Source organism: Heptranchias perlo, chromosome 3 (assembly GCF_035084215.1).
Source record: "Heptranchias perlo isolate sHepPer1 chromosome 3, sHepPer1.hap1, whole genome shotgun sequence".
NCBI lineage: Eukaryota > Metazoa > Chordata > Chondrichthyes > Hexanchiformes > Hexanchidae > Heptranchias > Heptranchias perlo.
The window spans coordinates 106,399,042-106,412,319 of record NC_090327.1 but is presented as its reverse complement, the minus strand read 5'-3'; the positions used below and the strand labels follow the sequence as shown (position 1 = coordinate 106,412,319).

The following is a 13,278-nucleotide window of genomic DNA, read 5'->3' as shown; positions in this document are numbered from 1 at the left end:
AAATTCTGAATGTTTAGCAGCTTTTAAAATCTACTTCTGTTGTATAATTGCATTGCTTCAGTAATGTAAAGTTAAAATTATAGATATATGCAAAACCTTAAAGAACCAACTTGCATTTATATAGCACCTTATTCAATTCAACATGCTCCATTTACTGAAGGAGTAAACCCAGGTTAATGATGCATTCAAGATGTCATCCATGTCACCTCTTCCTGTGTTATAGAAGGGCATCCTCTACCACCACCCCGTTCTGGCAGTTGTCTTAGTTCTTGTTGGCAGGCTCACTCATCTGTTACTTCCAACTGTTGTGTTTTGAACTCATTGGTTGCTCTTTGAATAGTTATAGATGATGTATTTCCAGGTTTGTAGTATCTGAAAAACCTTTTTTTCTTGTCTTAGGCTGACTTCAAAAAAAAACTTTATCAATTGTTCTCAGTGCAGTTTTTTAAGGCATCTGAAGCCCTTAGCTTCAAACACTGTGTCAAATGTGCAACGGTATTCCGCCATGGCAGATGGCCACACCAAGCATATGGGTGACAATTACTCAAATTCAGGACACCTCGAATATTTTGAGGATATTTAAAGAGCTGTAGCTATTTAAATCTTTGTAATTTCCAAGAGATATACAACAATAACAACAACTTGCATTTATATAGCGTCTTTAACGTAGTAAAACGTCCCAAGGCACTTCACAGGAGCACTATCAAACAAAATTTGACACCGAGCCACATAAGGAGATATTAGGACCGGTGACCAAAAGCTTGGTCAAAGAGGGAGGTTTTAAGGTTGAATAGAGCACAGCTCCTGCAGTTGTAAGAAATACAAGGTGAAAAAAAATCACTGGATGGAAAAGTTATTTACAAAAGAAGAACTTAGCATTTAGATTGAGAAGTTAGACACAAGGATTTCTACTGTAAATATCTTAATTATTCAGGTCTACCTTTTGTTAAATGCATTTCACTTAATAGTTTAAACCTAAAACAAGATCTATGATGCTCATAGGAACAGGAGTAAGCCATTCAGCCGTTCACCTTAATCCTATCAAGATTATGGTGCTCTACCGTTTATTAAAGAGGGAGAGTGATCTTATGGAATCATGAGATAAGCCCAGTAGCTAAAATTATTCATGAAAAGGTTGTTCTGTTCATTACGCTGGGCATGTAACTGAAAGTTTATCTAGATTTCAAGACAATTAGGATATAAACATGCTCTTGAAACATAGGGAGTTAGGACTCATCTAAAAAAGTGATCTAAAATATGAAAAATGTACAGTAAGAATGATAGAAAAGACCCAAAAACTTACAGCCATGTCAACCTGCAGGCTGAATGTTTTCTTCTTTTCCTGGACACACAGGTTTCTGCCTGCATTCCTTTCAGATTATACTGGTGGGACCCCTGAGTCAGAAGATAATGGGCACTCTTTCAATCACCACTCTTTCAGATCAGACGTTAATCAAAGGCCCTGTATGCTCATTCAGGAGGATGTGAAAGATCCCATGGCACTATTCCAAAAAGACACAGAGTTCTCCTGGTGTGCCCCTTCAAGTAACACCACCAAAAAGAAACAGAGTAACTGGTCATTCATCTCATTTGCTACTTGTAGGATCTTGCTGTCTGGAAATTGGCTACCATATTTGCCCATATAACAGTAACTGCAATTTCAAAATAATTTGATTGAATGTGAAGTGCTTTGGGACATTCTGAGGACATGAAAAGGAACTATCTAAATATAAGTATTTTTCTTTCTTGTTATGGCAATAAATAGAGGCAGGATCCCCGTACTTAACAGAAAGTATCTCCTTTCACAACTGAAGCATCAAATATTGCATCTAGTTTTGGAGACATTCCAGTTGCTGCCTGGCTATTGAAAGATGGGGCCTGTTCGATCAGGGCCTCCTGCCCTCGGTGGGTAGATACATTGGTTAGTTCATGAATGACATCCACTAATAAAGCATATATCACATAATGGAAAAAAATTGTAAAGTGGTATTCTGCTAAGTCAGTTAGTCCTTTCACATCTGACCTCTGGCATCTGTTCAACAGTTGGAACCCTAGTTCCATTGAGCGCATACTATGGATATGAGGTTTTTGATGATTCATTTGCATTTGGATCATTAAAGCATCACCTACTGGTGTCCTATTTTATGCAAGCTATTTGAAAATTGTGCCCAATTAGTTCCTCATTGGGATCATAATTTATTTCTTAATGACCTAATTGTATGTGTAAGATTAATTTTCTTGTATCAAAATTTGCAGTATAGCATTAGTTTATTCTTGCAGAGTTAATATATTGCAAACTCTCATTGTATGTCAGCAACATTTCATTTGGCACTCTGACTCACAAGTCTCTATGGCAACCCAAAGTTTTTACCAAAGGTCACTTCCCAGTTACATTTTGTTCAGGAAGCTAATGTGCCAGCATATTATCTGCCAATACACAAATCAGAAGAGGAATGCCATTTCCACTATGTAGATGTTAGCAGAGGCTTAGTAACTATGGGGTATAAATGTGACTTGGCCAGTAGTGCAAAATGAGGGCTAGCCTATTTTTCACTCTGCCCAATTTTCTTTTCCATTGACTTCCAGAAGGCATTTGATAAGGTTCCACAAAAGAGATTAGTAAAAATGAGAGCATGTGGAAATGAAGGTAACGTTATGACAAAAGGCTAGAAATTGGTTGGGCAGTAGGAGACAGAGAGTAGGAATAAAGGGAACATTCTCTGATTGGCAGGATGTGACAAGTATATTCCATCGGGATCTGTACTGGAGCACAGCTTTTCATCATATAAATCAATGACTTGGATGAAGCAATTGAGAGTTGTATATCCAAGTTTGCAGATGACACTAAGTTAGAAGGCACAGTAAATTGAGTGGATGGGAGCAGGAAGTTACAAAGGGACATAGACAGACTAATTATAGGGGGAATATTATGGCAGGTGGAGTTCAATGTGAGGGATTGTGAGATCAATCACTTTGGATCTGCGAAAGACAAATTGGAATATTTTCTCAATGGTGATAGACTAGGAATTCCGGAGGAGCAAAGGAATTTAGGAGTCCATATACACACATCACTAAAAGCTAGTGCACAGGTTCTAAAGGTAATTAAAAAGACTAATGGAATTGCTGGCCTTTTATCTCGAGGGATGCAATTCAAAAGTGAGGAAGTGATGCTTCAGTTTTAGAGAGCTTTAGTCGGACTCCATCGGGAATACTGCGTTCAGTTTTGGGCACCGAACCTCAGGAAAGATTTTTTTTATTATTCGTTCATGGGATGTGGGCATCGCTGGCAAGGCCAGCATTTATTGCCCATCCCTAATTGCCCTTGAGAAGGTGGGTGGTGAGCCGCTACTTTGAACCGCTGCAGTCCATGTAGTGAAGGTTCTCCCACAGTGCTGTTAGGTTCGGGAGTTCCAGGATTTTGACCCAGCGACGATGAAGGAACGGCGATATATTTCCAAGTCGGGATGGTGTGTGACTTGGAGGGGAACGTACAGGTGGTGTTGTTCCCATGTGCCTGTTGCCCTTGTTTTCTTGGTGGTAGAGGTCACATGTTTGGGAGGTGCTGTCGAAGAAGCCATAGCGAGATGCTTCAGTGCATCCTGTAGATGGTACACATTGCAGCCATGGTGCGCTGGTGGTGAAGGGAATGAATGTTTAGGATGGTGGATGGCGTGCCAATCAAGCGGGCTGCTTTGTCCTGGCTGGTGGTGAGCTTCTTGAGTGTTGTTGGAACTGCACTTATCCAGGCAAGTGGAAAGTATTCCATCACACTCCTGACTTGTGCCTTGTAGATGGTGGAAAGGCTTTGGGGAGTCAGGAGGTGAGTCACTCGCCACAGAATACCCAGCCTCTGACCTGCTGTTATAGCCACAGTATTTATGTGGCTGGTCCAGTTAAGTTTCTGGTCAATGGTGACCCCCCAGGATGTTGATGGTGGGAGATTCGGCGATGGTAATGCCGTTGAATGTCAAGGGGAGGTAGTTAGACTCTCTCTTGTTGGAGATGGTCATTGCCTGGCGTGAATGTTACTTGCCACTTATGAGCCCAAGCCTGGATGTTGTCCAGGTCTTGCTGCATGCGGGCATGGACTGCTTCATTATCTGAGGGGTTGCGAATGGAACTAAACACTGCAATTATCAGCGAACATCCCCATTTCTGACCTTATGATGGAGGGAAGGTCATTGATGAAGCAGCTGAAGATTGTTGGGCCGAGGACACTGCCCTGAGGAACTTCTGCAGCAGTGTCCTGGGGCTGAGATGATTGGCCTCCAACAACCACTACCATCTTCCTTTGTGCTAGGTATGACTCCAGCCACTGGAGAGTTTTCCTTGGAAGGGGTATAGTGCAGATTCACCAGGATTCATTACTGGGCTTAAAGCGTGAAATTATGAGGGCATGTTACTTAAATTGGCTTTTATTCCCTTGAGCTTAGAAGGTTGAGGGGTGATTTAATTGAGATGTTTAAAGTGATAAAAAGATTTGATAGTATAGATATACAAAAGCTATTTCCTTTGGTAGGAAAATTCAGAACAAGAGGGCACAATCTTAAAATTAAAATTAGAGCTAGGCCATTCAGGAATGAAACCAGGAAGCACTTTTTCATACAAAGGGTAGTGGAAATGTGGAATTCTCCCCCAAAAAACTGTGGATACTGGGTCAATTGAAATGTTCAAAGACAGATCAACAGATTTTCATTAGGTAAGGGTACTAAGGGATAGAGATGAAAGGTGAATAACAGGTACAGATCAGTCATGATCTAATTGAATGCCAGAACAGGCACGTGGGGCTGAATGGCCTAATCCTGTTCCAATGACAACATTTTTATGTGTATGCTTAACATATGACTTCTCTGAACATATTAATTTAGCTATACTTTTATTTTTTCTGCTGATATTTGTGAACTTTCTATATGTGCAAATGGTACAGCAACTTCAGGCGAGGCGTAGATGGGTGATTAAACATGGAAATCCAAAAGTTGCTGCCCAAGATGCCCCACTCCGCCATTAGCTTCATGCAAACGGCATCTTGCTGTCTGCCTCACCATTGAAATGCATTGACGGGCGTGAAGTTCCTGTATTTGGGCAGTAGTATTACCAACAAGCCAGGGGATCAACCCTGGTTCAATGAGGAGTGCAGAAGAGCATGCCAGGAGCAGCACCAGGCGTACCTAAAAATGAGGTGCCAACCTGGTGAAGCTACAACTCAGGACTACATGCATGCTAAACAGCGGAAGCAACATGCTATAGACAGAGCTAAGCGATTCCACAACCAACGGATCAGATCAAAGCTCTGCAGTCCTGCCACATCCAGTTGTGAATGGTGGTGGACAATTAAACAACTAACGGGAGGAGGAGGCTCTGCAAACATCCCCATTCTCAATGATGGCGGAGTCCAGCACGTGAGTGCAAAAGACAAGGCTGAAGCGTTTGCAACCATCTTCAGCCAGAAGTGCCGAGTGGATGATCCATCTCAGCTTCCTCCCGATATCCCCACCATCACGGAAGCCAGTCTTCGGCCAATTCGATTCACTCCACGTGATATCAAGAAACGGCTGAGTGCACTGGATACAGCAAAGGCTATGGGCCCCGACAACATCCCAGCTGTAGTGCTGAAGACTTGTGCTCCAGAACTAGCTGCGCCTCAAGCCAAGCTGTTTCAGTACAGCTACAACACTGGCATCTACCCGACAATGTGGAAAATTGCCCAGGTATGTCCTGTCCACAAAAAGCAGGACAAATCCAATCCGGCCAATTACCGCCCCATCAGTCTACTCTCAATCATCAGCAAAGTGATGGAAGTGATCAAGCGGCACTTACTCACCAATAACCTGCTTACCGATGCTCAGTTTGGGTTCCGCCAGGACCACTCGGCTCCAGACCTCATTACAGCCTTGGTCCAAACATGGACAAAAGAGCTGAATTCCAGAGGTGAGGTGAGAGTGACTGCCCTTGACATCAAGGCAGCATTTGACCGAGTGTGGCACCAAGGAGCCCTAGTAAAATTGAAGTCCATGGGAATCAGGGGGAAAACTCTCCAGTGGCTGGAGTCATACCTAGCACAAAGAAAGATGGTAGTGGTTGTTGGAGGCCAATCATCTCAGCCCCAGGGCATTGCTGCAGGAGTTCCTCAGGGCAGTGTCTTAGGCCCAACCATCTTCAGCTGCTTCATCAATGACCTTCCCTCCATCATAAGGTCAGAAATGGGGATGTTCGCTGATGACTGCACAGTGTTCAGTTCCATTCGCAACCCCTCAGATAATGAAGCAGTCCGAGCCTGCATGCAGCAAGACCTGGACAACATCCAGGCTTGGGCTCATAAGTGGCAAGTAACATTTGCGCCAGATAAGTGCCAGGCAATGACCATCTCCAACAAGAGAGAGTCTAACCACCTCCCCTTGACATTCAACGGCATTACCATCGCCGAATCCCCCACCATCAACATCCTGGGGGTCACCATTGACCAGAAACTGAACTGGACCAGCCATATAAACACTGTGGCTACGAGAGCAGGTCAGAGGCTGGGTATTCTGCGGCGAGTGACTCACCTCCTGACTCCCCAAAGCCTTTCCACCATCTACAAGGCACAAGTCAGGAGTGTGATGGAATACTCTCCACTTGCCTGGATGAGTGCAGCTCCAACAACACTCAAGAAGCTCGACACCATCCAAGATAAAGCAGCCCGCTTGATTGGCACCCCATCCACCACCCTAAACATTCACTCCCTTCACCACCGGCGCACTGTGGCTGCAGTGTGCACCATCCACAGGATGCACTGCAGCAACTCGCCAAGGCTTCTTCGACAGCACCTCCCAAACCCGCGACCTCTACCACCTAGAAGGACAAGAGCAGCAGGCGCATGGGAACAACACCACCTGCACGTTCCCCTCCAAGTCACACACCATCCCGACTTGGAAATATATCGCCGTTCCTTCATTGTCGCTGGGTCAAAATCCTGGAACTCCCTTCCTAACAGCACTGTGGGAGAACCGTCACCACACGGACTGCAGCGGTTCAAGAAGGCGGCTCACCACCACCTTCTCAAGGGCAATTAGGGATGGGCAATAAATGCTGGCCTCGCCAGCGACGCCCACATCCCATGAACGAATAAAAAAAAAAATATGCACTAAACTTGCCACAGAAAGTTAAGTCAAGTCATTTCAAGTCTAAGTACCCTTTTAACGACTTGGTAGGGGTTAATTACTGCCATTCAACCCCTCTGGCACTGAAAATTAACTATTACAAGTGTCGCATCTCATTCCTTCAGGTTTTAATTGTTGGAGATTATAAAAATATAATTGTTAAAAATTTTTCCTTTGTCCCTTTTTTCTCTCTTAATCCTATCTTTCTTTCCCTCTCTTTATTTCTCTTTCTGTACCTGATTTGACATTGAATTCGCCCACTCTAATTTACACTTCCTTCTCAGTCCTTGTGCCATTAATTTCACAATCTGATTGGTTAAGGAGATACACAGATGCTTGCCCTGTTCACTCAGATCCCTGTAGAGGGCACCGCACCATTTCCATCTCACTCTTCCAGTAACTTACTGCGCAAGATATCATGGAGATTAAACATGGAAGGGCGCTGTTCATTGTCCTGCTACAGCTAATTCTGGGCCGTAATGTTATTGGATGTCTCTTAAGTTTGACATCTTTGTAATGCACTCTTGTCTTTGTGTTGATGTTTTCACATTTTTAACATTTCACTAAAGAATTTCTTTGTTAGGGTGAATCTATTTTGTGATGCAATTAATCATTGTTCTCCCTGCTTTTTAAACCAAAATTTAAGTCCAGAGAAGAGTGATGGCAGAAGTGTTAGCATATTTAGTTAACACATTTCATGCCTCCCACCTTGCACCCTTCGTAAACTTGAGCTCATTCAAAACTCTGCTGCCCATATCCTAACTCGCATCAAATCCCCTTCACCCATCACCCCTGTGCTTACTGACCTATATTGGCTCCTGGTCTGGCAACGCCACGATTTTAATATTCTCATCCTTGTTTTCAAATCCCTCCATGGCCTCACCTCTCCCTTTCTCTACAACCACCTCCAGCCCAACAACCCTCCGAGACCTGTGCGCTCCTCCAATTCTGGCCTTTTGCACAACCCCGATTTTCTTCACACCACCATTGGCGGTCGTGATTTCAGCTGCCTAGGCCCTAAGTTTTAGAATTCCCTCCCTAAACCCCTCTGTTTCCTACCTCTCTCTCCTCCTTTAAGATGCTCCTTAAAACATTCCACTTAACCAAGCTTTTGGTCACCTGACATATCTCTTTGTGGCGCGGTGTCAAATTTTGTTTGATCGCTCATGTGAAGCGCTTTGGAATGTTTTACTACGTTAAAGGCGCTATATAAATGCAAGCTGTTGTTGTTGTAATAACAGATGTTCATATATAATCCATCTAAAATTGAAGACTGAAGTCTTGAACATTTTTCCGAATTGGTATCTTTCAGCATGTGCTTCCCTGTGCTGTGGAAGCGGAGCACCACTAGTTCCTCATTCTTCTCAAAGAGGTCTGGCAGGTAACTCTCTGGTGCATATGATCATGAAGCAAGCCTTGCAGAAGACACATGACAACAGTACCATACAACAAATAGCTTTTGCTGTGCTCTCCAACTTAGTTATGTCCCATGAGTGTAAAGGTGTGTTGCAGAAGGTTAGTAACATTCAGTGAACAATGTTTCTGGTATTGCTGCTGGATTTTAACCAAGCAGCTTCTTTGTGAAAGTCTTAAACTATCTCCAATTATTTGTAAAATATAAGTGTTTAAATTTAGTAGAATCACATTTTCTGCAATGCTCTTGTAATTTATAACTGCAATATCTTATAGATATATAGTTAAACCAGGGCTAACAATACCAAATAAAATTATGAGGAATATAGAACGTGTAGTCAGAAGGTGAAAGGTGAGATTAAAGGTCTAAAAGGGAACATGAAGAAAGACTAGCAGATAATATAAAAGATATGCTTTTAGCATATTAAACATAAAAGAATAGTTAAAGAGAGACCCACTCAGGTATTATGGAGGAATCTAGCTGTGAATGATGAAAGTACAGCAGAGGTATGAAATATTTTCAGTTTTTACGAATGACGGTGGAAGTGAGAATGTAAATGTACCAGAGGAGGATGTGGAACACATGTTAGTGATAATTTTGGAAAGGAATTGGTTCTGAAAATAAGAGCAGAACTTGAAGTGGATAAGTCAACAGGCTCTGATGACGTGCACCCTATGACGTCAAGCAGAGGCTCTGACCATAATTTTTCAATCTTCCTTAAATAAGTGAAGTGTGCTGTGGGACTGGAATGTAGTCAGTGTAACACCTTTTGTTCAAGAAGGCAGAGAAGAATAAACTGTGTAACTATGATCATTTCTAGAGGGATAGAATTGAACAACAGAGAAGTTAGGTTAAACTTGTATAAAACCCTGGTTAGACCACAATTAGAGTACTGTGTACAGTTCTGGTCTCCATATTATAAAAAGGATATAGAGGCACTGGAGAAAGTGCAAAAAAGATTTACTAGGATGATACTAGAACTGAGAGGTTATACCCATCAGAAAAGACCGAACAGGCTGGGGCTCTTTTCTCTAGAAAAGAGAAGGCTGAGGGGTGACCTGATAGTGGTCTTTAAGATTACGAAAGGGTTTGATAGGGTAGATATAGAGAAGATGTTTCCTCTTGTGGGGGAGACCAGAACTAGGGGCCATAAACATAAGATAATCACTAATAAATCCAGAGGGAATTCAGGAGAAACTTCTTTACCCAGAGAGTGGTTAGACTGTCGAACTTGCTACCACAAGGAGTAGTTGAGGAGACTAACATAGATGCATTTAAGGAGAAGCTAGATAAACACATGAGGGAGAAAGGAATAGGAGGATATATTGATAGGGTTAAATGAAGTAGGGAGGAAGGAGGCTCGTGTGGATCATTAAGACCAGCATGGATCTGTTGGGCCGAATGGCCTGTTTCTGTGTTGTACATTGTATATAATTCTATGATCAGTTGTGGTCAAGCTCTTGGGATCCATAATTCAAGATAAAATTAGCGAGCATTTAGAGATGCATGGGATAATGAAGGACAGCCAGCATGGATTTGTTGAAGACATGTCATGTTTGACAGATTCAATTGTTTTTTTTGAAGAAGTGACTGAACGAATAGATAATGGAATTTAGTAGATTTAGCATATATAGATTTTCTGAAGGTGTTTGATCAGGCATCTCACAGGAGGCTTGTTACAAAAATTCAAGCATGTGGTATAAGGAGAAATGCAACGTAAATAGAAAGTTGGTTGACTGACAGGAAACAAATAGTTAGAGGTTCTAGGGTTTCTCAAATTGGAGAAGGTTTGGAAAGATTGAAAAAAGGTTGATTCCAGAGGTCATTGCTGAGGCCAGTTTTGTTCTTGATATATAGATGATTTGGATTTAGGCATAGGGAGCACAATATTAAAATTTGTGAAGACTTCAGGAGGACATATCCTGGCTAGTGGCATGGGCAGACAGGTGGCAGATGCAGTTTAATGCAATGAAATGTGAGGGAATTAATTTTAGAAGAAAGAACATGGAATGGGAGTATAAACACAATGGAAGGTACTGAAGGATGCAGATAATTAGAGAAACCTAGAAGCAATACATAATTCCTTGAAAACATAAATGTAGCAGAAATAATCATAAAGTGGCAAATAGTATTTTGGGTTTAATAAATGGCAACATGGAGTACAAGAGTAAGGAAGTAATGATAAACTTCTACAAAACATTGCATAGGCCACAGTTGGAGTTTGGGGCACCCCGTTGTAGAAAGGGCCTTAAAGCCATAGAGAGCATTCAGTATAGATTCAATACAATGATCCCACAATTGAGAAACTATAGTTATGATTGGCACTTGAGATACTGGAACGATTTCTACTGGAGCAGAGAAGGTTAATAGGCGATTTAATTGAGTTTTTAAAATTATGGTAAGGTTTTGATAGAATGAGTAGGGAAAGACTCTATCTTCTGATTGGGGAGTCAGTGACAATGTGGTGATGAATTTAAAATCATCATTAATAGAGAAAGAGATGAGGAGAAATGTCTTCACCCAGAGATTTGTTGGAGCTTGCAATGCTTTGCCACAGGGAGTAATTGGGACAGTGTCTTTTAAGGAAAAATTGGATAATCATTTGAAGTAGAGGAAGATACAGGGCTAAGGGAAGAGAACAGGGCAATGGGATTAGTTTTGGATTGCTATAGCAAAGAGCTGGCACAGATATGATGGGTCACATAAGCTCCTCCTGTGATGTTAAATTCTGTCGTCCTTCCTGCTTGGATCTGCATGTTATTTAGCGATAGTTTGTACAAGAGATAATCTTTGTTACATTTTTTCTTATTTTCAAAGAGAAAGCAATTCAACACTCTTTCTGTAATTCAAAAAGTGATGTTATACTCCATTTCAACCACTGATAATGAATATCACTATTGTTTCTGCTCTAACCTAAAAATAAATGTGGTCCTAACAATAGAAGTGAGGCATTCCTGCATTCATAAGTACTATATCTGTCGCCAAAATAATAAACCATCAAACATCTGCTGAATTCTGTATCTTTAACATTAATATTTATTTTTTAAAACATGTGTTTGTGTGTGTGTATGTATACATTTGTATATATTTAGTATATTATATATATATATTATACTAATATACTATATATATGACATACATATATATGTGTGTATAGGATAATATAGATAGATAGGAATAAAATGTTCTTTATAAACACATTGGGATAGAGTTTCCGCATTGGTTAGGTTACAGTTCAAGTTTCGATAAAAATCATTTGCATAATAAACATAAAATCTTCCGCGAACCACGCAATCGGGCAGTGTAATAGAACATAATCGTTTTATTTTTCTTTCCATTAAAACACTATTCATTGATGTATTTAAGACTGGTAACCCGGTCCAGTGTTATTAATACAGCTGAAAATGGGTTTATCACAAAAAATTGCATTTTTAATAAGTGTCCAGTCTTCCACCTGTGAGTAACCTGAGTTAAAATCACTAAAAATGACTTTTTAAAAAAAACTATACTGAACCATTTACTACTTTCATTGGTGTACACTAGTCAGTTTCTTAGTAAATTAATATATCTTGATGTGAAAAAAACTTTGAAAATATGTCTACTAGTGCCTGTACGCCTAAGAAAATGAGCGCAATTTGAAGAGCCTTCCTGAATCAGCACAATTGATAATCGGCAGAATCTCGCACTGTCGACCTGGGGGTGTGGCCTTTTTTGTGGGCGGGGCCTGATCCAGTGAATTGAATCTTAAACCAGCGTAAAAGATTGCGGATATTGCGTAAACGAGCGGAAATTCCACCCTATTATTTTCTTCCAAATAATCAAAAAATGGTTATTGATTTATTTGTCTTAACCATTCTAGCATCTACACACTGACCACTTTTCTTCAAAAATGCATCTTATTTTTTTAAAATCAGATTGTAATCATTGTATGCCAACATAATTTATTCAACAAAAACGTGTGCTAAACATGAAGTAGAAATTAATTGCCATTTTGTTCAGAATTTTTTAATTTCCTTTCAACAATTTTATGTTAAATGCAGGAAATATTCTGCCACAGTTCACGTTACTAATTCAGCTTTATCGAGCTCGATTTGCGGACCTCCGAGCCAGTGGGTTCGTGGTGGGGGGGCTCCGAAAATCGGGGATTCCCGGGGCGGGTCCGCAGCCCAACTCCAACCCATCCACTTCCGGATTCCCCAGTGACGCGCTTAGTTGCGCGCGCAGCCCCCGCATGCGGGACTCCCACCGGCAATTAAAGCCGGCGGGATCCCACTTAAACCAATTAATTACATAGTTCAGGTCGTTTGCAGACCTGATTGACATGATATTTTAGGAGGGATGGGATTTTCAACTCAACTGAGTCTTTCCCAGTTGAAATGGACGTGTTGCAGCCACCAGCCTTTGGCAGGTGGGGGGGGTGGGGGGGTGGGGGGGAGACCCTCACTCATTGCAGGAGGCCACTCTGTCACCTTGGACAAAGTTTGGCCTCCACCACCCTCCTCCTAACAATAAAATTCACCAACTTGGAACCTCAACCCCAGTGTGCAGACACATTTACCTACCTTGCGGACCCCCTCAAACGTACACCTTCCGGAGATGGGGACCGCCATAGCTGCAGTCATGACCTCCTCGGAGGACGAACAGCATCACCAGCCTCACTGTCCACGCCGTCCACCTCTGACACGTGGAGCTCCACAACACAGTGCTGTGACACATCCACCTGCA

The 13,278-nt window shown here is 41.8% G+C and overlaps 1 protein-coding gene across 2 annotated transcripts in view; it reads left to right on the top strand.

Annotated features, from left to right (window-relative positions):
• The window catches only part of rttn (rotatin), a 316,401-nt gene that overhangs the window by 208,339 nt on the left and 94,784 nt on the right, over positions 1-13,278 (top strand). For both annotated transcript variants that reach the window (XM_067981445.1, XM_067981444.1), the window contains exon 45: positions 8,452-8,654. In XM_067981445.1, coding sequence (XP_067837546.1) covers positions 8,452-8,654 — 203 coding nt within the window. The remainder of the gene's footprint in view (positions 1-8,451; positions 8,655-13,278) is intronic.